Here is a 21920-nt window from a genome sequence, read left to right on the forward strand (position 1 = left end):
TTAAAAAACCTTTTGGTAATTATCCTAAGTCAAATATAAGCCAAAATCCCGAAAATCCCTCTGTCTGACACTCCGACTCGCCGAGTCACCATTTGGACTCATCGAGTTCATCAGGGGACTCGACGAGTCTGTCAAGCAGAAGGTAGATTTATCGATTTCAAGCAATGAATAAACACACAATACATCAAATACAATAGAAACCAAGTAAGGCTCTGATACCAGTGATGGGTTTTGAGCAATACAACAATCCTATAGTACACATGCAAAAACCCTAAATCTTTGGATCTAGGTTTCTCTATTGTACATGCAAATTATCCAAAGCTTACAAATCCTAGATCTAGCATACAAAATCTGAAACCAGTGAAGATCCTTGACACGAGGACGAAGACTCTACGAAACAAGATTGTGGATCTCGTGAAGGTGTAGTGGCAACACCGAAAGGATTTAGAATGGACGTGGGAGCCTGAGGATGAGATGATGGAGCACTACCAAGAGTTGTTTGTGGCAACAGACTTCAAGGACAAACTCTAACTCAAGTGGGGAAGAATTGTAACACCTGGTTCCAAGGTATTTCTCTTTTTGACCCTTGATATTAATTTATTTGCAAGTTTGGTCCCACAAGAGGCGAAAAAGTGAATTTTAGCGGAGAGGTGAGTACAATGGGCATACGTATTCAGGGGACAAACATAATTTTTTAGGGTTTGGACCCAATTTAAGCATCATTATGGGGCTTGAGGCTGCCCCCTCATCATCCTCCTTCTCTTTAAAGATTCCCCACAAACCTTATGTAACGTCCTAAAAATCCTAAGGTAAAATTTTCATTTTTAGTTCAACCAGAAACATTAAATTCCATTTTTCAATCATTTGAAAGTATATCAAAATAAAACAGTATCAGAGTACAATCCCAAAATCGATACGTTGTGAAAACATGGGTGGATGCATTGCGATCAAGTCGGGCCCTTCCCCTTCAAATTGGAAGTACCTTAAACCATAACCATAAAGTCGTAAACACAAAGCCTAGCGAGTTCCTTAAAATACCACATACCATACATGTTATACATATAATGGGCCATGTCCCACTCATCAGGCCCCGCTCAGAAGAGATCTTTCAATAACATGTGATGGGTCATGCCCAACACACTCTTCAGGCTCCGCCTGACAACAGGACCTGCCCGGTATACATACAAAGACAATTAGTATATTATAACATAATCCATTGGGCTAACATTGGTGCCTTTGACTCGCAAGTACAATGACAGCTATCATACTATAACACACTCATCAGTCACTGCTTGGCATCGGGCCCTGCCCGGTATACATATAACACATGCATGGTCACACAGAAAGCTAGCAAACCAATAACCACAAACCATTGGCCAACATGGATGCCTTCAACCCACTAAACATTGGGAAGAGACTCGCTTAAATTACAAAGTTGACCTCAGCTAACCACTCTCCTATAGAAAGATAGGTGCTCGACACCTCCTATCAATCCAAACAAGGCAAACCCTAAGTCTACCTTCTAAAAATAGATAGCCTCTTATAATTTTTTTTTAAGCATATACAATATTTTTTAAAGTAAATAGTATCTAACAATAAAATTAAATAAATTAAATATGCAACATTAAGTAGGGAGGGTCTTTTAAAAAAAATAAAAAGAATATATTACTTAGCAAATAAAAAAACAAAAAAAATCTATATAATGTAAATGTTTTAAAATTATTTCAACTTTTTAATACATTTTAGTTAGAAGTTTATAAACTTTTAATTGTTTTAATACAACGTTTTAAACTAGTACTTAACGAAAGTGTTTTAAAATGTTATAGAAAAATATTAAACTGTCATACAAAATATGTGAAATATGTTTAAAATGTTATAAAAGAAAGTTTAGAAATAAATGTATAAAAGTTAAGAAAAAAATGTATGAAAATGTAAAAAAAAAAAAAAAAAAAAAGGTTAAATATTTGTAAGAAAAATTTACATTTATAAAATATTTGTTTTAAAGCACTTGTATTACAACTATATGAAAATATTCAAAAAGATAAAAAAAAAAAATTATAAGCAAAGTGTAAAACATTATATTAGAAAAACCTATAAGAAAAAAAATATTATAAAAATGTTATAAGAAATTATAAAAAATCTTTAAAAAATTGTAAAAAAAAATTGTTTACATTTAGACAACTTTTTTGTACACATTTGACAATTTGTTGAATGTGTTCATATATTACCATTGTCACCTTCTAATTGTGCTCACATATTACCATTGTCACTTGCTATAGCATGTGACAATGGTAATATGTGAACACATTTAACAAATTAAATGGTTAAACGTGAACAAAAATAAAATTATCTAAACGTGAACAAGACGAAAAGATAATTACCTTTGCAAGTCATTTTTCCTTTTCAAAATGACAAACAACAAATATAAGAATAAATTAATCATAATTTTAAATATAACTTCGTCTCGTTATTTTACGAAAAATATAAAGTATACTTACCTTGACAAAGTATATGATAAGACTTGATATAATATGTGATAAAAAAAATAAGGATAAATTGCTAATTAATAAACTTTTGAAAAGGTTATCCATAGAAAACGTTTATAACAATAAACTTTTGTGAAAATAATAAGCGTTTTAGAGTTTAATCTTTTATGAAATTTGCTTTAAGAAGAATCTAAAAATAAAAATATTGTAGTTTTGTTAGAAGATAAAACATACAGTATTCTTTTTCTGTTATAAAACAAAAGAATTTAGAAGATAATATATAGAATATGATGTTTATCATAATAAAATATAAAGTCTAACATAACGTATTAACAGAAATCATATTTAATTTTAAAGCGGTATCTTAAAATTAAAGATGAATTATAACTTAAAATTTACTTTATATTATATTTGTAAAAAGTAAATGATCTGAAAATTTGTATGTACGAATATCGTTATAGAACTTGTGTCATTTACATGATGCATTTGCCTTTTCTTTTTAGAACTATTGTTAACTTGTGATGGCCATCTTTGTGACTATATATAATGGCTATTCTTCACTTCAAACCACCCATGAACCACTCACTACTACTCATCATCTACAGACCATTCTCTCTCTCTCTCTCTCTCTCTCTCTCTCTCTCTCTCTCTCTCTCTCTCTCTCTCTCTCTCTCTCTCTCTCTCTCTCTCATGTTGGTTGATAATCGTCAATTAAGTCCTGCAGATTGGACCAAGTTCATGTTTTTAACTCTTTTTATGCAAATCTCTAATTTCATTTGCTGAAAGACATCTATATATAAAGTACGCCATTTCAGTGTAAAAGAGAGAAAAAGAAAGAGAGCTTTCTTCAGTCCACTCATGGGTGCCATAAGATATCAATTAGCTGCCGACTCATTCATCCAAATACTAAGTCAAAAAACCTGTTGTGGTACTTAGTAAATGATTGAATGATGCGGGAGACAAATTGAATCTTATATTTCCTGTACTTGGACTGAAGGGAGCTCCCTTTTGGTCCAGCTCATTATCATGATCTGTGTTTAAATTAGTTTTTTTTTTCTTTAAAAAAGCTAAAATAGGGTTTATCAGTTTCAAATCAGGAAAATGCTAATACTAAATAAGTAAAGCCCTTTTTAATCCTTTTATTTCAGTTTTAAATCAAGATTTCTGTTGAAAATATCAAATTTTCTACTTTTAACTGGTGGACGAAACTAGGGTTTTTGCTAAGTTTACTTCAAGATTTTTTGTCTGTGTTCGTATCTTTTTCACTTGTAATTAATTTCTTTTTGTTTTTAGGTCAAGATTTATGCCAAGGTTATCAATGATTACGCATTTTCAAGAGTTACATCAACTTATCTTTCATTGTTTCGATTTTTAAATTAAATTACGATATAACATTTTCAAAGAGGTACATAAACAAGTATAGGTAGGGTTTGTGTACTTTGTCTTGTAAGGGTCGAACACGAAACCCACATTCTTGTACTATGTGCAGTGTTTGTGATACCTCGAATATGTGCAGTTTGTAGGGTTTTTGAAGTTTGTTTATTTAAAGTCACACGTCCATATATATGATCATGTAACCAAGTATGACACCAGCTTAATTCTTTTTGTTAAATTGCAGCAGTATTTGACATATTAATGTTGAGATGTTCGATTCGTGATGAAACACACCAAAACCATGTGTTTTAAAGCTTCAATACCGTGTATGAAGTATATACATTAGGTTTCTGTTGAACCCGATGATAAAATCCGGGTGTTGTACGTGGTGCAGTATGTGTAGTACGTTGAATCATTTGAGTTATATTTAGATAGGGTTAGCATGCAGCAGATGAGATATGACAATGCTCTGCTGTCTTGGATTTTGCCCTAGCTATTCTGTAACAAGTTCCGAGACGCTCATGTCTTCCAGTTGGGTGCAATTACCAAAATATCCTCCTTTTGTACAGCAGGAAAATCCGACAGTTTCTGAAGGGTTTTAGTAGCAAAAGCGTGGAGAATTGTAAAGCCAATCTGACCCCCAGTCGATTTCAAGATTTTGTTATTTTTTTTTTCTTGAAGTTTTCTATTATTTTTAGATTTTAAATATAGTAGGTTTTCACCTTTGTAGCTTTGATTTATGTAAAAATTTAACCTGTTTCTTTTAATCTTTTTTGTGAAGGAGCCAGTACATGATTTGTGTTTTTTATTTTCTTTATTTTGCATATTAGTATTTTTAGATAAAATGAACATTTCTCGGTCGATTTATTCGAGTTTTAATTCTATAATTTTTTAAAGTAGTTTTTTAGTTACTCTTGTCAAAATTTGACATGATTTAAGTTTGTGATGTGATGAATCTGTGGATTTACTTTGTTAATAAACCTTAATATTTTGATATTGGTTTAAAAGAGCTCAAGCTAGAGTCGAACATGTTTGTACTTGTATCTGTTGGAAAATATTCCACTTATGTTATCTTGGATCATTTATTTAATGAAATAAGTTTATATCTTAAGGTTTGTCTAATTGTAATAACAAAAACATAAGGGACCTAATTTAGATTTTCCCAAAAGATGAATTTTTACATGTTTGTATGGAACGAGGATTGTTCTTCATTTTCTCCATAATCCAACACCCAAATCATTCTAACAGGATTGCCTAATATTCCTCATCGTAAGAGTGCATCGTTTTGGTAAATCAATTGATCATAAGGCAATGGATTAACATGGTTCTCCAATCCATCGGTAAGTCGTTGTCTTGTTTATCATTTTATTTGATTAAAATAGTATTGAATTGAATGAGAAATCAATCTAATTAGGGTTAGGTATCCTTTGAAAACGAAACTGCATATTTCTGTTGTTTTGTTGGAAACGATTCACTGCCTCATAATTGAATTGATATATTATTTGTTCTTTGTATTGGTTAAATTTGGATTTTCAACAGAAAAAATGATTTGGGTGTTGTATTATGAAGGGATAACTCGTAAATTACAAGCCAAAATAATGTTTGTGTTAGTAAACGGATTAGCAATTTCGATTCTTGGTTTTCAGGACTGTTTTTCTTCTTTTTAAGACTATAATAATGCTATGGTATGTTGATGCCTCTTCACGCTGCCACAATGTAGTTTTTGGTAAGAATTGGATTTCAATTTTCTGCATTTTTTGATGGCTTCTTTTTTCTCCAATTAAAATGTCAAACGAATTGTGCTTTAAATCTTTACTGAAAATGCACTTGCTTATTAAATAATATTGATTTAGTTAAAAGCCAATGTGTGTTGCAACTAGGCGAACCCAGTCTCTTCCTAATGTTTTTAATAGAATAACCCTTGGTTATCAAGTCCAACTTAAGAGAGAAAGGAAAGGAAGTTGATGGAACAAAGAAAAGGAAAAGAAAGGAAGATGAATGATAATATATCACTTTTGTGGTCTAGTTTTTCTTTTTTCTTTTTTCTTTAAACAAAACCATAAAAATGATCCTTATATATATATATATATATATATATATATATATATATATATATATATATATATATATAGAAGAGTTATATGGAAAATGAATGATTAGGGCAACACATATTTGAACCAATGAAAACATGATAACACATCACTTCCACAATACATTATTTATCAAGAAAGAAATAAGCACGTGTCATTTGATTATTGGTTCCGATAGATGTTCCTATATATATATATATATATATATATATATATATATATATATATATATATATATATATATATATATTTGGGTTTCAATCCAAATTCTAATTTTTTTTTTATTGATAGTCATTTTGAATTAGTTTCATTGTACATATTAAAAGTTATGTTTTTTAATTCTTTAAAAATAGAATAAATTATTAATATATATTTAAAATTAAATAAAAATTTGAAAATATATGATATGAAATGACACCCATCACATTTATAAGGTGATGAAAAAAATGATATGATAATACAAAAATATAGTAAGATATAACACCTACTAGCTTAATTTACATATTTATGTCTTACATCAATTGGCATGATTAGTTAGAATGATAAAGACATAAAAGACTTAATTTGTATTTTCCCAAAAGATAACACACCACACCACATATATATGCCATCAATTTGTATGGAACGATAATCGTTCATTGTTTCTTCATTCTTTCCATAATCCAACACCCAAATCATTCTAAGTTTTCGCGAACAAAATTTAAAAATAAGAGTGTCATCAACCGGTTAAATGTTATAAAATTTTAAACTGTTGAAAGAAACTCAAATTACAAAACTGCTTTGGTTGAAAAATCGAAGAACAAACCTATAACATACTATGTTTGCTAGAAATACAACTAATCTTATATGCAATTTGTTATAACTGATAATGTATAATTATGTAATACAGAGACTTATTAAAAGATAGTATATTTAATTTCTGTAATAAGTCGTAAATAACATATATACATTAAAAATCATATATACTGGAACGTGATAAAAATTAAATAAAATGGTTATAAAAAAGAATAAAAAATAAATAGAATCTCTAAAAGATGGGAACCATTTAGATTTCCCACCACACGAATTTTTTAATACAAATAATTAGTAGATTAACATGCATAATCCATTATGCTAAATTAGGGTAGCAGCTTTTTATTAATACAGAAACTTATTAACTTTATCTTTTCTTTGATTTGATCTGTGAAGTGGATCAGTTTCCATATCTTTTTACTAATATAGGGCATATTGTCTGAAAGAAATAGTTGATTGGTATTATTTTCATACATTCTCCTCTTATTAATTGGTATAATATATAACAAATTATAAACGCTTATATTATATGGTTGACAAATCAAAATATTATAAAACATATATTATATTCTTAATTTATTGCTAAATTTTGAATTCAAGTTAATTTCTAGATTTTATTATTTCTTAATTGAAAATTTAAAAAATACAGTATGAGATTTATATCAAATGAAATAAAAAATATTAAGAAAATGATATCTGACATCATTATATTTAAAAAGATAAGACGTGACATATTTAATATTAGGATATATTAATAGATACGGATAAAACCAAACACAAATAGATGGGTTGGATTATTGTAAAGAAATGCTAAACACAAAAATAAAACAAAGTAAATTTAAGGAATAATCTCTAATTATAACAAAAAAAAAATTGCTTAAAACTATGTTACAATAATTACTTGCTAAAAGCTATCATATTTGATATCTTAAACTTGATATCTATATATAATAATGTACTTAAAGTCCTACTCAATCTCTAATTACCATATATAAGTATCCTTGCTTGATCCTTGAGCAACATCTATTAACTTGAACCTTAACCAACCTTCTAAGGATTTCTTCTTGCACAAGGATCAATCCTCCTACCCCTCATCGTGTAAAGAGGGGTATTATCGGAAATTAGCCAACACAAATAATACAAATACAATACATAATTAATATTCTAGTCTAATAGCTACCTGTAGTTGGAACGGGAGACAACTGTCGAACATTTAAACAATACCTAAATTCTAAGAAAAGTAATAATGGAAGGCCTTTTGGTGAATATATTTGCATACTAAAACAAGGAAGGAACATGCTAAACGTGAATCTAACTGAGAGCCACTTTGTTACGAACAAAATGAATATCGATTTCAATATGTTTCATGCATTGGTGTTGAACTAGATTGTTGGACAAATATACAACATCAATATTGTCACAATAAACTGTAGTGACTCGAGTAATGTGACAATGTAGTTCATGTAATATATAACAAATCCATGACATTTCTACTGCAACATTAGTAATGCCTCTATATTCAACCTTAGCACTCAAATGAGAAATAGTGCCTTGACATTTACATGACCATGACAAAATAGTTTACCCCAGAAAGACACAGTAACCACAGGTGGAAATGGAATGTCTCGTCTTAGGGTAACCAGCCTTATCATCATCAAAATATACAATGAGACCACGAGAGAGCATGGACTATAGCTGCAAGTCGTGATCAACAGTGCCTCGAACATACATCAAAATTCGTTTTAGCGTTGTAAAATGAGTTTTATATGGATCATGCATATATATGCATACCTACTGAACATCGTATGTATGATTTGGGTGTGTAAATGTAAGATACTATAGAGCTCCCACAAGACTACGATATAGGGAAGAATAAAAAACTGGTTAGTCTGAGTCGTCCACTTTTGCTAATATGTTGGAAGGAGTCTTAGTTGGACTGCAGTTGAGTACGTTTGCTCAAGATAAAATGTTGATAGCATACTTACGTTGAGATAAGAACATGCCTTTTTAATTTCGACCACAGACACACCCAAAAAATAGTTGAGATTCCCAAGGTCCGTCATAGCAAACTCAACACCCATAGTAACAATGATCTATTGTAAGAGCTTTATAGTCAAGGCAGTAAGAATGATATCATCCGCATACAAAAGTAAATAAGCAATTTGAGATCCCTAATGAAAACTGAACAAACTGTTGATACCAAAAACGCATAGCATATTAAAACCATACAGAGAGCGCTACAAAAGATAAAGGTGTTCAGGAAAACTTGGGTCACGAAATCCAGGAAGCTAATGCATGGAAACCATTTCTTGTAAATGCCTGTGTAAAAATCCTTTTTTTTACATCAAGTTGATGCATAGGCCAATGCTAAGACATGACTAAGCTGAGAACGATGTGAATGGTGGTTGGTTTGACCACGAGGCTGAATGTCTTGTCACAGTCGATTACCGTCACTGACTGCGGCCATTTGCTACAAGAATCACTTTATACTGAGATAAGGAACCATTAAAATTTTCCTTCCTTTTAAGTAACCAAATGCAATTAATAAAATTTGCGTCAGTAGGTTTGAAAACCAATACCTACATTTAATTATAAATGTGATTAGTGGATTCATCTTTCATGGCATCGAACCAATTCGGATCATTAAACTCTTGTAAATAAGTTCAAGCAACAGGAGAAATTGATTCAATATAAAGATTTAGCTTTGACAATGGGTTTGTGGATACCATCACGCGCATGAGTAACCATTGGATGATTACAAATAACGGAAGGAGTGACAATATTGGAAGAAAATGGAGATGATGAATCGGTAGAAGAGGAATTATCGAATGAAGACAGGGCAACAAAAGAAAGAGGAGTCGTGTGTTACCGAAGGAGGTAAGCTCAAAAACATGGGATCAATATAGGATATCAGAGCGAAAGAGATAGGCGAGGATAACAATTGAAAAGTAATAGGAGTATGTGAGTCAAAAGAGTCAAGAAGGGTGTATGATCGAGTGGATTTTGGAGTGAAGGATCCATAAGGAAAAATGAATTCATCGAAGATAACATGTTAGGAAATGATAATTGTGTTTATATGAAGTCTAAGGCACTAATATCCTTTGTGTTGGGAGGGATAGCCAAGGAATGTGAGGATAATACAGACAACCAAAAACGTAAAGATGAGTATATAAAGGCTTTTTATTGAACAATTTTTGATACAAAGAAATATTTTAGAGGGTGGTAGATGGTGTTATGTTGATAAGATAGGTTCCCATGAAGAGAGCTTCCATCCAATACGTAGGATGAAGACGAGCTTGAAAAAGATGGGTATGAATGGTGTTATTAATGGAGCGTATCATTTGTTAAGACTTCTCATTTTGTTGAGAAGTATAAGGACAAGAAAAATGCATTTAAATGCCATTAGAGTTGAAAAGAGTGTGAAACTGAGTATTATTGTACTCACCATCATTACCACAATAAAAATATATTTAAAATAAGTGGTAACATAATTTCTAAAATGAAACAAATTTGTCAAACACTTTAGATTTCGTTTTAAGATGATAAACCCATACATGACGGGAAAATTGATCCAGAAACAAGACATAATATTTAAAACTAGAATTACTTAAGAATAGGAGAAGTCTAAACAACATAATGTACTATTTCAAAAGCAACAAATGTAATGGAAGTTGTTAATTGAAACGAAAAACAAACATGTTTGCCTAACTAACATAAGTGAGATAAACCACTACTTTCGTTGTCTTTAGATGGAATTAACTTGTGAGAAAATAAATTATTTAAAGCATTTTGACCAGGATGACCAAGACGTTGATGCCAAATGGTAGAGTTGACTGAGTCAAAATCTTGAGGTGTACAAAATGTGACAGGGTACAGACCACTAGTGCTATCTCATCGGGGGAATATCTTCTTGGTTTGAATATCTTTCATAGAAAACTAAGCATCAAATTTAATAGAACATTTGTTACCATGAGTAAACTTACGAACATAAATCATTTTTTTTTATAATTTTGGGTGTGATAAGAACATTTTTGAGGATAAGAGGGTGATATAGGTATAGATTAGATAAAAATGTGTGTCCTTATTTACTTACAAGAATTTTAGGTCCATTACCAACCAAACCAAAGGAAAACTAGATATTTTATTGCTAACAAAACGAAGTATACCTATGTTGGAATGAATCTGTGACAAAGCACCGACATCCATTACCCAACTATCTTGACATGGATCATTACGAGACATGGAACCGAACATTTCTAGAAGAGCTATAGGTTGTGGTGCACTCGAATTTACTAAAATCTTGAACTAACCCCTATGGAGTTGGAGTACCGCCAAGCCGATGAGCAGAATAAGCCTGATGATCATGTTGGGCCGATGTGACATCCTCCTCTTGTACGTATCATAATATTGTCTGATTTGGGATCTTGGCGTGAAAGCTTCCCCGGGGCACCCATCCTTGAATTGCTCTCGCCCGAGGACACTTAACTGTAGTGTTTTTATGGGATTTGCTGCCCTCAGGGATGTAAAACACATTGTGACAGGGAAGGTAGCCATACCCCTTTAAGGAATGTTTTGTTCTCCTTCCCAACCGATGTGGGATCAGGTGCAAACCACCTTCACCTCCCATTATAAGGTTCGACGTCCCCGTTGAACACATCAACTCGTGCCCCAGCTCTGATACCATTTGTAACATCCCCTTCTGGTACGTATCATAATATTTTTTTCACTTTGGGCTCCCGACACGAGGACATCCCAAGGAGGCCCATCCCGGTACTACTCTCGTATGAGCATGCTTAATGTAGAGCTCTTATGGGATCCGTTGCCCTCACGAGTTTAAAACACGTTGTAAGAAGGATGGTAACAATGCCCCTTATAAGGAAATCCTTCGTTCTACTTCTAAGACAATGTGGGGTCAGGTACAATCCACTTAGGTTGGTTGAACCCGATCCTATATCGGCTGGGAAGGAGAACAAAACATTCCTTAAAGGGATGTAGATACCTTCCCTGTCACAACACGTTTTAAAGCCGTAAAGAAAGCAAATCGCGTAAGAACTCTGCAGTTAAGCATGCCCGGGCGAGAGAAATTCAAGGATGGATGACCCTCCTAGGAAGTTTTCATGACGGGAGCCGAAAGTGGACAATATTGTGATACGTGCAATAAGGGGATGTTACAAATGGTACCAGAGCTTGGGCACGAGTCGATATGTTCGACGGGGACGTCAAACCCTATAATTAGAGGTGAAGATGGATTACACATAATCTTACATCGGCTTGGAAGGAGATTGAAGCATTTCCTTATAAGGGTTGTTGATACCATGCTTGTCACAACATGTTTTAAAGTTGTAAGGGCAGCAGATCCCATAAGAAATCTAAAATTAAGTGTGCTCTGGTGGGAGTAGTACCGGGATGGATGACCCCCTGTGAAGTCATTGTGTCGGAATCCCAAAGAGGACAATATTGTGATACGTACCAGCAGGGGATATTATAGCCGACCACCATTGTTAGGTCTATGGGTGGAGCTTATGCTGGGACGATGCAACCCACTGTTTGTAACGTCCCAAAAATTATAAAGAGATTCTTAATTTGTAAACAAATTAATCGATTAAAACCATGAACTTAAAAAGATAATAGGTGACATTCATTTGTTTGAAACCATAATGTTATTAGAGATGAATTACACAAAAATGGAAATCATTATCTTCGATGCGTGTGTATAGTCTCATCGAGCTATTCTCACGACCAACCTGCAAAATTTTTTATCTACAGTTGTAAGCATAAAGCTTAGTGAATTCCCCCCAATATACCACATACTAAGTTCCTCAGTATACCACATATTCCATCATATATACAATGCATCCATACAAAATTCTCGGGTCTAAAGCTGACCTACATTCTCTCCCTATTACAAGCGTGCATCATACATAAGGGGCCCAAACCAAACATATATAACAGTCCCAACCCAAATAGTATAACATGCCTAGACCTAAATTATATAACAAGCTTTGCCCACATACATAACAGTCCCCACCCAAAGAGTATAATAGGCCCAACCCTAATTCATATAATGGGCCCATCCCAACGTACATAACAAGTCAATGGCAGGGGTCAAATCATAGTATTTCATATAATAAATAAAGTCATATGTGGCCAGAGATCAAATAGACAGTCAAACTGGTGGTCCATCCGAAAGCAATAAATCAAACAAGCACCATACACTAAGGCTTTAGACCAAAAGTTCTCAGGTCATCCAACTTAACCACCTACAACCATTATAAACATTAACCTAACCAACCATGACACTTAACAATATCATACAATTCACATGCAAGACGTTACCATTCTAGCACATGATGACACTAAATGTCCTACACTTCTCAAACCAACACTATCATATAATCAATAGTAATATACCTTAACACCAAGTGTCCGAAATTGCACATGCATAACAAGGAGTTATCCTTTTCAACTAGCATACTCGTATCCTAACAATACCTCTATCATATTATGCAAAGGATATACAATGTCATATTTGGCATAATGAGAAACTCTCCTGAATCGCAAAACCGAGGAAGCACAACAACATTATCACTCATTGAACTAATCAATCCCACGAACCCACTATTACTAAATAAGGATCATCCTCAATCAACAACCCAAATCCTTTAAGTTCGACCCAAAGTCAAACCTGTCAAAAGTCAACGGTCAACCAAGTCAATGATTACCATGTCGTGTGCATGTCATGACAACACAGTCAACATGCAAGATACCACCACATTGTGGGCTTTCCTTGGCCAAGTTGTGGTTTCAGGCAGATTAGTATTTTATTTATTAAGGGCTTAATCCCTACATATCTAATCCCAGAACTTTAGATCTGGTCCTATTCAATGACTTAATGGATAAAGTTTCTAATTTTATGCATTATGAACTCACTACAAAGAAATATCTAGAACCCTAAGTCCATTAAGCCCTCAAATGACAATAATTAGTGCATGGTTCAAAAGGAACCACGACCTAACACTTTTTCCACTAAGCCAAGCCTATATATGGTCAGCAAGCAAGTCTAAGGTTCTGAAGTTGCCCAAAAGTCCAAGAACATCCCTTCAAAGGACTTCAAAGCATGAAATGAGAAACAAGAATGATAAATGTGGAAGTTGTATACCTTCCAAAGTTGCACAAGATGCAGGAGATGCAATATCTAAAGTAGATATACCCTTTCAACCAACAAGCACACTACCTTCTTTTCCAAACATGTACTCTAAGGCCTCAAACATCAAAAACATCACATGAACATCAAGAACAATCAATTATGGGCTAGAGTTTCTGAGTTAGGAGAATGGAGGCTAAAGAGAATGACCTAGCATATGAATTAGAACCTTTAAATATGGAGAAAACCCTAAACTTCGTGGGCTTGGGTCACAACATCCTCCACGTCGTGGCCTCCCCCTTTCCACATCGTGGTGTCCATCAGAACATGCTTTTCATTTAAATGTGATGCTACGTTATGATCATCATTCTGTGCTATGTTGTGGTCATCAACACACCATGTCTTGGCATATGGTTTTCCCGAAAAACCTTATCTTTGACCCTATTAAGTCTTCAAATGATCCATTCAGGAAAACGAGTACGTATAGAATTACACAAAATAGTTTTTAATTTGTTGGGTACGTATAAATTACTCCTCTCTGGGTTAAACATATATATTTATTCATTTTATCGTATGATTTAATGATCAAAATGTCACATGAATACGATTATAACATCGTCAAATTGATTGTTGTGATCAAATCTCTTCTGGTTCGATGTATATCTCTTTCTATGTATTTATTAAATCCTATATACAAGCATTATGTGTATATATACATCTTCCTGATCCGTTGCATATCATATTGCGTACTACTCGTAAAATATATTTGGAAACTATTTTTCTAAAATATGTATTGCTGCTTTGCAATCAAGAGGATATTTTGGTTGATATAACGGTCGAGTGTTGATTTTAGGAATTTGAAGAGGTCGTTTATATAATTTGGTGGTGGGAGTGTATATCCATCAAGAATGCCATAAAAAAAGTTGATTTTTCTTTAAAAAGTAGTTCTTTTCATTTACAATTGTGGCATTTAGAGTTGGGAATTAGGGAGTTTGTAGAAAAAACAATTTCAAAACATTGTCACTCCTTTTGCCGATTTCTTTTCCCTTAATGCTTTACTCTTGAATTTAAAAGAAAAAAATGTCCCTATTAATCGGTCATAAGAATGGTTATGCCATGACTTAAACTTGAAGTTAAGAGCTTACTAATGGATTTTCAACTCCCTCAAATTTGAAGCTTGAAACCTGATTAAAGGTTTGTTGGGTAGGTATAGAATTAATCATCTTTGGGTTAAACACACACATCCTCATTCGTTTTATCATATGATTTAACGATCAAAATGTCACTGGAATACGATTATAACATCGTCTAATTGATTGATGTGATCAAATCTCTTCTAGTTCGATGTATATATCTATGTGTATTTATTAAATACTATATACATGCATTATGTGTATACATACATCTTCATGATCTGTTGCATATCATATTGCCTACTACTCATAAAATATACTTGGAAACTATTTTTCTCAAATGTTTTTGAAATCAAGCAGTTATTTTGGTTAAATCATATAATGGTTGAGTGTTGATTTTGGGAATTTGAAGAGGTCATTTATATAATGTGGTGGTGGGATTGTATTAATCCATCAAGAATGCCATGAATTTTTTTCTTTAAAAAATAGTTCTTTTCCTTTACAATTGTAACATTTAGAGTTGGAAATTAGGGTAGGTTTGTAGAAAAACTGATTTCAAAATATTGTCACTACTTTTGCTGCTTTCTCTTTCCTTCATGCTTTATTCTTGAATTTAAAAGAAAAAAATATCCCTATCAACGGTCCTAAGAATGGTGACGTCGTGACTTAAACTTGACGTTAAGAGCTTACTAATGGATTTTCAGCTCCTTGAAATTTGAAGCTTGGAATCTAACTAAAAGGTTTTTTTTGTTTTTGTTTTTTTTGTTCAGGGCCGGGTCGTCAATATCATATATTCCTCATGTATTGGGGTTGTTTTGGTGCAAAATGGCCTCAAATGATACAACACTTAACAATGCACCTCCTATGAAAGCTACATCACATGGGGTATTTCAAGGCGAAAATCCTCTTAATGCTGCACTCCCTCTTGTCATTTTACAAATATGTCTCGTCCTCACACTCACTCGAGTCCTTGCTTACCTTCTTAAGCCATTAAGACAGCCTCGAGTCGTGGCAGAAATTGTTGTAAGTTACTTAATCCCCTTATTTTCATTTTAATCCATTAGAAATTTTAATATATACATAAAGAATTAGTTTCAAGCCAATACTTGCAAAAAAGGTTGACACTAGCAGTTTTATTCCATTTTAGTATTGGGCTACTTGTAGGCATTGGGCCTCATGTCAGCCACCTAATAAGTCATTGTTGTCTTGCATTATACGACATAAGCCATCTCGAGGGTTATTGAAATAGTAACCCTTTTGTAGAAAAGTTTAATAATAACATTTTATAGCCACCTAAGAGGCTCTTATGTACTTGTACTAGTATAATGTATACTAAGTATAGTGAGGACAACTTAAAATAATAACTCTTTTGCATAAAAGTTATTATATTATTATTACAGGGGGGAGTTCTACTCGGACCTTCGGGTCTAGGCCATAACAAAGCATATCTTCATACAGTGTTTCCTCAAAGGAGTCTTACAGTATTGGACACGCTCGCAAATCTTGGACTTTGTTTCTTCCTCTTCCTTGTTGGCCTAGAGCTTGATTTAAACTCCTTACGTAAAACTGGTAAAAAAGCATTATGTATAGCCATCGGTGGAATTGGCCTTCCATTCATTTTAGGTACCGGAGTTTCATTCATTCTCCAAGAAAACGTCTCTGGGGGTGTTCACGAAGGCCCATTTATCGTCTTCATGGGTGTAGCCATGTCAATTACAGCTTTCCCAGTACTTGCACGTATTTTAGCCGAACTTAAGCTCTTAACTACCGAAGTCGGTAAAATGGCCATGTCAGCAGCCGCAGTTAATGACATAGTGGCATGGATTCTTCTTGCACTTGCGGTTGCCCTTTCGGGTTCAGGGCGATCCCCACTTGTAGCTCTATGGGTTTTCTTGTGTGCATCGGGTTTTGTTGTTTTGTGTTCTTTTTTGGTGCCCCCGGTTTTCAAATGGATGTCCCAAAGATGCCCCGATGGTGAACCCGTTGATGAGTTGTACGTTTGTGTGACTTTAGGTGGTGTTTTAGCTGCGAGTTTTGTGACAGATGCTATTGGGATTCATGCACTTTTTGGGGCTTTTGTTGTTGGGGTTTTAATACCAAAAGAAGGTGCATTTGCCGTTGCATTAGTGGAAAAGGTTGAGGATTTAGTGTCGGGGTTGTTTTTACCGTTGTATTTTGCTTCGAGCGGTTTAAAGACGAATATGGGGTCGATTAAAGGGGCAAGGTCTTGGGGATTACTTGTTTTGGTTATTTTTACAGCGTGTTTTGGTAAGATTGCGGGTTCGGTTGGGGTTTCTCTTCTTTGTAGGATTCCGTGGATGGACGCTCTTGCAATCGGACTTTTAATGAATACAAAGGGTTTGGTTGAAATTATTGTGCTCAACATTGGGAAAGATAGAGGGGTATGTTTTTCTTTGATCATGTTTTTCAAGTCTTTCGAATAATAATTAAAAAGTCTGAATAATAATTAAAAAATATTTAAAAAAATGATGATATGTTTGAAAAAATCAAAGGAGAGCAGTAAAAGCCCAATCATCAAAATGCCCAAACGTCGAAGGTTCTATAACAAATCGGTTTATCACCTAATACAAATTAATTTCATGAAATATTTTTCGTAAAGTTGCTTTTGTGACTGTCCCCACTAAAAACTATTTTAAATAATATTTATTTTAAGAATTGACATCATTATTTATAAAATAATGATGTTTAGTGAAAAAAAACAAGAAATATTTTAAATATTTTTCAAGTAAGGGTTGTTTATTTTACGATGTGACCATTTCATTGTTCATTTTTGTGATTAGCAAAAAGCTAAATTAAACAAATTTGTAAAATGTTAAAAGACTAAGTTAGAAAATTAGTATCTTTTTCTTTATTAAGTTATTCTTTTTATATTGTTTCAAAACAAATCGTTCATTGTTTCTTTGTATGTATGTATCTTATCTTATATCTATATCTAAACTCATTCATTGATAAAATTTCAGGTTTTGAACGATGAAACATTCGCAATATTAGTTCTAATGGCACTATTAACAACATTTATCACAACCCCTCTAGTTGTTGCCTTTTATAGACCTGCTAAAACACAACCAACCACCGAATACAAACATCGAACCTTACACCGCAGAGGTTCTTCCACTTCTCCATTCCGTATGTTATTTTGCTTCCATAGTGTACGAAACATACCAACAATGGTAAATTTAATCGAAGTTTTACGTGGGACTGGCAAAAAAGAGGTTCTTTTGGTCCATGCAATGCACCTCATGGAGCTATCAGAGAGGTCTTCGGCTATACTTATGGTTCATAAAGCGAGAAAAAACGGGCTCCCGTTTTGGAAAAAGGATCAGAATACCGGATCAGATCAAGTTGTGGTGGCGTTCGAGGCTTTTCAACATTTGAGTAAGGTGGCGATTTGGCCCACGACTGCTATATCGGCGGTTTTGAGTATGCATGAGGATGTTATTAGTGGGGCCGAAAGGAATCGAGCAGCTATGATTATTTTACCATTTCATAAGCATATTAGGGTCGATGGGCAACTTGAAACCACTCGAGTTGAATATAGGTAATCACTATCTTCGGTTATCATCCTCAATTCCTCATGTTTCATAAACACTTAGACCCAAAATCCTAATCCAAGATATATTTTATAAGTGCAAGTAGTGGTGCTCACAAGCTGAGGCCAAAAAGTATTGGTCCATATCAGATCTGTCAGGTTGCTTTTTTTGGTTTGATCCAAATTTTTTTAAACAGATATTATTAAATTATAAACATTATATGTTACATACTATATCAATTATTATTAAAAATGGATAAAATGCAGTAATTATATTATTAAGTTGTGTTATAAATTTTTACAAAAACCAGTCCAGATTGCTCAATTACGGAACGAAGAGCCGCTTTGAGGACTTGTTTGACCCGGCCCCAAATTCTGGCCCGGTCCGATATGATTTGATTTCTTTTAATACACATTATTAATTTATAGTTTCATACCCATTATAATCTATAAATAATAAGTTCTAAACATTATTTATAAGCTATTATAAAAGAATGGATAAACTCTAAAACTTACATTATGTATCTATAAAACATTATAACCTACAAAAATTACACGCATGATTTGTATTTATCATTATAACTTTACAAACGGATCCTTATATAATTAGAAAACTTAAATGAAAAACAAAGAACTATAAATTTATAACAAGTAAAATTTATAAAATTTACCCTTTCGATCTAACAATCTGGTTCATTTGTGATTTCAGACATGTCAACCGCAAGGTTTTAGAGTACGCTCCATGTTCAGTCGGCATCTTAGTAGACCGTGGTTTCGGAGGGACATCCCACATTGCCGCCAGCAGTGTCAACTCAGTAGTAACAGTTTTATTCTTCGGTGGCAATGACGACCACGAAGCATTAGCCTACGGGGGTCGTATGGCTGAACACCCCGGAATCAATCTCAATGTAGTTCGGTTTCTCCTCAACCCCGCCGGAAACACCACTCCGGGATCCATCACCATCGACATTAAAGAATCTGAGACTTCGGAATCCAATTCCATTGATGATGAAGTGATGGCGGAATTCAAACAGAAGTTTGTCTTGAAGTACAACACGATGAAGTATGATGAGAGAGCGGTGGCGGATGCTGCGGAGACGGCGGATGTGATTCGGGAATATGGCCGGAGCAATTTGTTTCTGGTGGGGCGGATGCCGGAGGGGGAGGTGGTGGGGTTGTTGAAGAAGGAAAGTGAGTGCCCGGAGATGGGACCCGTCGGAAATTTGTTGATTTCTCCGGCTTTGACTATGGCGGCATCGGTGTTGGTGGTGCAACAGTATCATAGTCAACTGTCGTTGCATTCTTTAGCTTCTTTGAAGGAAGATGAAATGAGTGATGATGGTGGATGATTGGTATCAAGTTTTTAAATGATATCTCGTATTTCTCCCTTTGATTTTTGATGTTCAAATGTATAGAATTTTTTATGTATAATAGCAAAATATGATCATCAAGAAATCGAATCAATGTAAATTTGTACAAAATTGTACAGGATGAATACAAATATGAATAGGAATGTGAATTCCAAACGGGGTTTTTGAAACCCGAAATTTTGTTAACTTTGTTAGCATGACAAGTTTTAGACCGGATAAAAAAAACGAGTTTTAAACATATATTTATTTGTTTTGGCAAAATGTTTTTTTTTTCAGTAATTCTTGAACGGGTTAGCCCACACCACGTTTCTTCATATGCTTCTTTCAGGCTGCCATGCTTCTTCTAGGGCCGTATAAGTGGGGTGAGGTAGTATGGGCCACGGGCCTAAAAATTTCTAGGCCTATTTTGTATATATCTACCTATATTATTGTAATAAAAAAAATGTTTGGTATTCAGTCGTCTTAGGTCTCGTTTGTTTTTCTACAAAAGTATTTTTTGAGCATTTTTCCCTTCTTGTGGGTAGACGTTTTTCAAGTGCACGTCTTCTTCTGCAAATATGGAAAAAGACAAAAGACATCTATCCACTTCCAAAACAAACATCACCTTAGTCAACAACAAAAAAGCAAAAACGATGTTTGAGCCAAAATTGGTATAGAAAAACAAAGAAATTTCAACGGATTCTTTAGGAATCGAAGCAATTAATGAATTTTTACTTAAAAAATTACTGTTAAGGGTCTTATTTTTTTTTTTTATTTTGCTCGGGCCTCAAATCGGTTTGAATCACCCTGACTTCTCCCACCGTGACATATAGATTTGGTACATAATAGAAGATGTTATATGTCTTATATGAGAGTCTCGTTATCCGCAAAAACAATCCATATTGAATGGAAACTTTCATGTTAAAACTCTTTGACCTTGAACTGTTATTTATGCAAACGTGCTCCCTAGGTTCCTATAGATCAATGAAATTTGGAGTTTCAGTCCAAGTTTTGTTTTTCTTGCGCATCCGGCCAAGTTTCAACACACACACACACACACACACACACACACACACACACATATATATATATATATATATATATATATATATATATATACACACACACACACAAAATAACGACCATTAATGGTGACACTTCACCCTAAAGGGTCGCTGCTTCTGCTCCATCAGATATCGCCGCTATTGCTCATGTCAACACTAATAATCCCGTCACCACTAATAATGTTTTTTTTTCTTTTGAAACCGCACCGTCCAGATAAAAAAAACTGCTATAAAAATATAAAACTGTTACGGAATATTAATTGTAGAAAAATAGATCCAACATTAAAAATTTAATAATACGGCATCCCAAAAAATTAATCCAAATATTAAGTGCAAAATATGTGATAATTCTAAAAAAATTATATACATAAATCCTAAAACAAGCTAGACATGTCATCATCACTCCTCTTGTTCCCTCTTGTATCATTACGTTTTGGCGACGACCGTAACCATGATTCAAATGGTGTAGTCACATCGAGTCGGCAATCATTGCTAGAAGATTATCCCACTACAAAATAAACAACATAAACTTATAAGTTAAACCAACAAATTACCAAAATATAAGCAAAGTACAAAATTATATTACCAACATCTCAAACTACAAAACTAATAATTACCAAACTATAAATTATCAATATATAACCAAACCAAAAATTACCAATATATCAAACTATAACCAAACTACAAATTACCAACATATCAAACTATAATCAAAACTATCAATTACCAACATATCAAAATATTTCCAAACTAACAATTACCAAACTACAAATTACCAATATATCAAACTATAACTAAACTAACAATTACCAACATATTAAACTATAACTAAAGTAAAACTTGTCAACTTATAAAACTATTACCAAACTAACTATTACAAACATATCAAACTATATCTAAACTAACCATTACCAATCTATAACCAACTAACAATTACC

General features: G+C 33.4%; 1 protein-coding gene across 1 annotated transcript; it reads left to right on the forward strand.

Moving 5' to 3' along the window:
- The first annotated feature begins 5066 nt into the window (after positions 1-5066).
- Positions 5067-20056, forward strand: LOC145058711 (cation/H(+) antiporter 17-like). The gene is made up of 5 exons (XM_079006614.1): positions 5067-5200; positions 15790-16042; positions 16420-17421; positions 18001-18578; positions 19279-20056. Exons 2-5 carry the CDS (start codon positions 15845-15847, stop codon positions 19916-19918), a joined length of 2418 nt encoding a protein of 805 aa, XP_078862740.1. The 5' UTR covers positions 5067-5200; positions 15790-15844; the 3' UTR covers positions 19919-20056.
- The last annotated feature ends 1864 nt before the right edge of the window (positions 20057-21920 follow it).

This window comes from Lactuca serriola, chromosome 6 (assembly GCF_051521515.1).
Source record: "Lactuca serriola cultivar US96UC23 chromosome 6, Lser_US96UC23_V15, whole genome shotgun sequence".
NCBI classification, from domain to species: domain Eukaryota; kingdom Viridiplantae; phylum Streptophyta; class Magnoliopsida; order Asterales; family Asteraceae; genus Lactuca; species Lactuca serriola.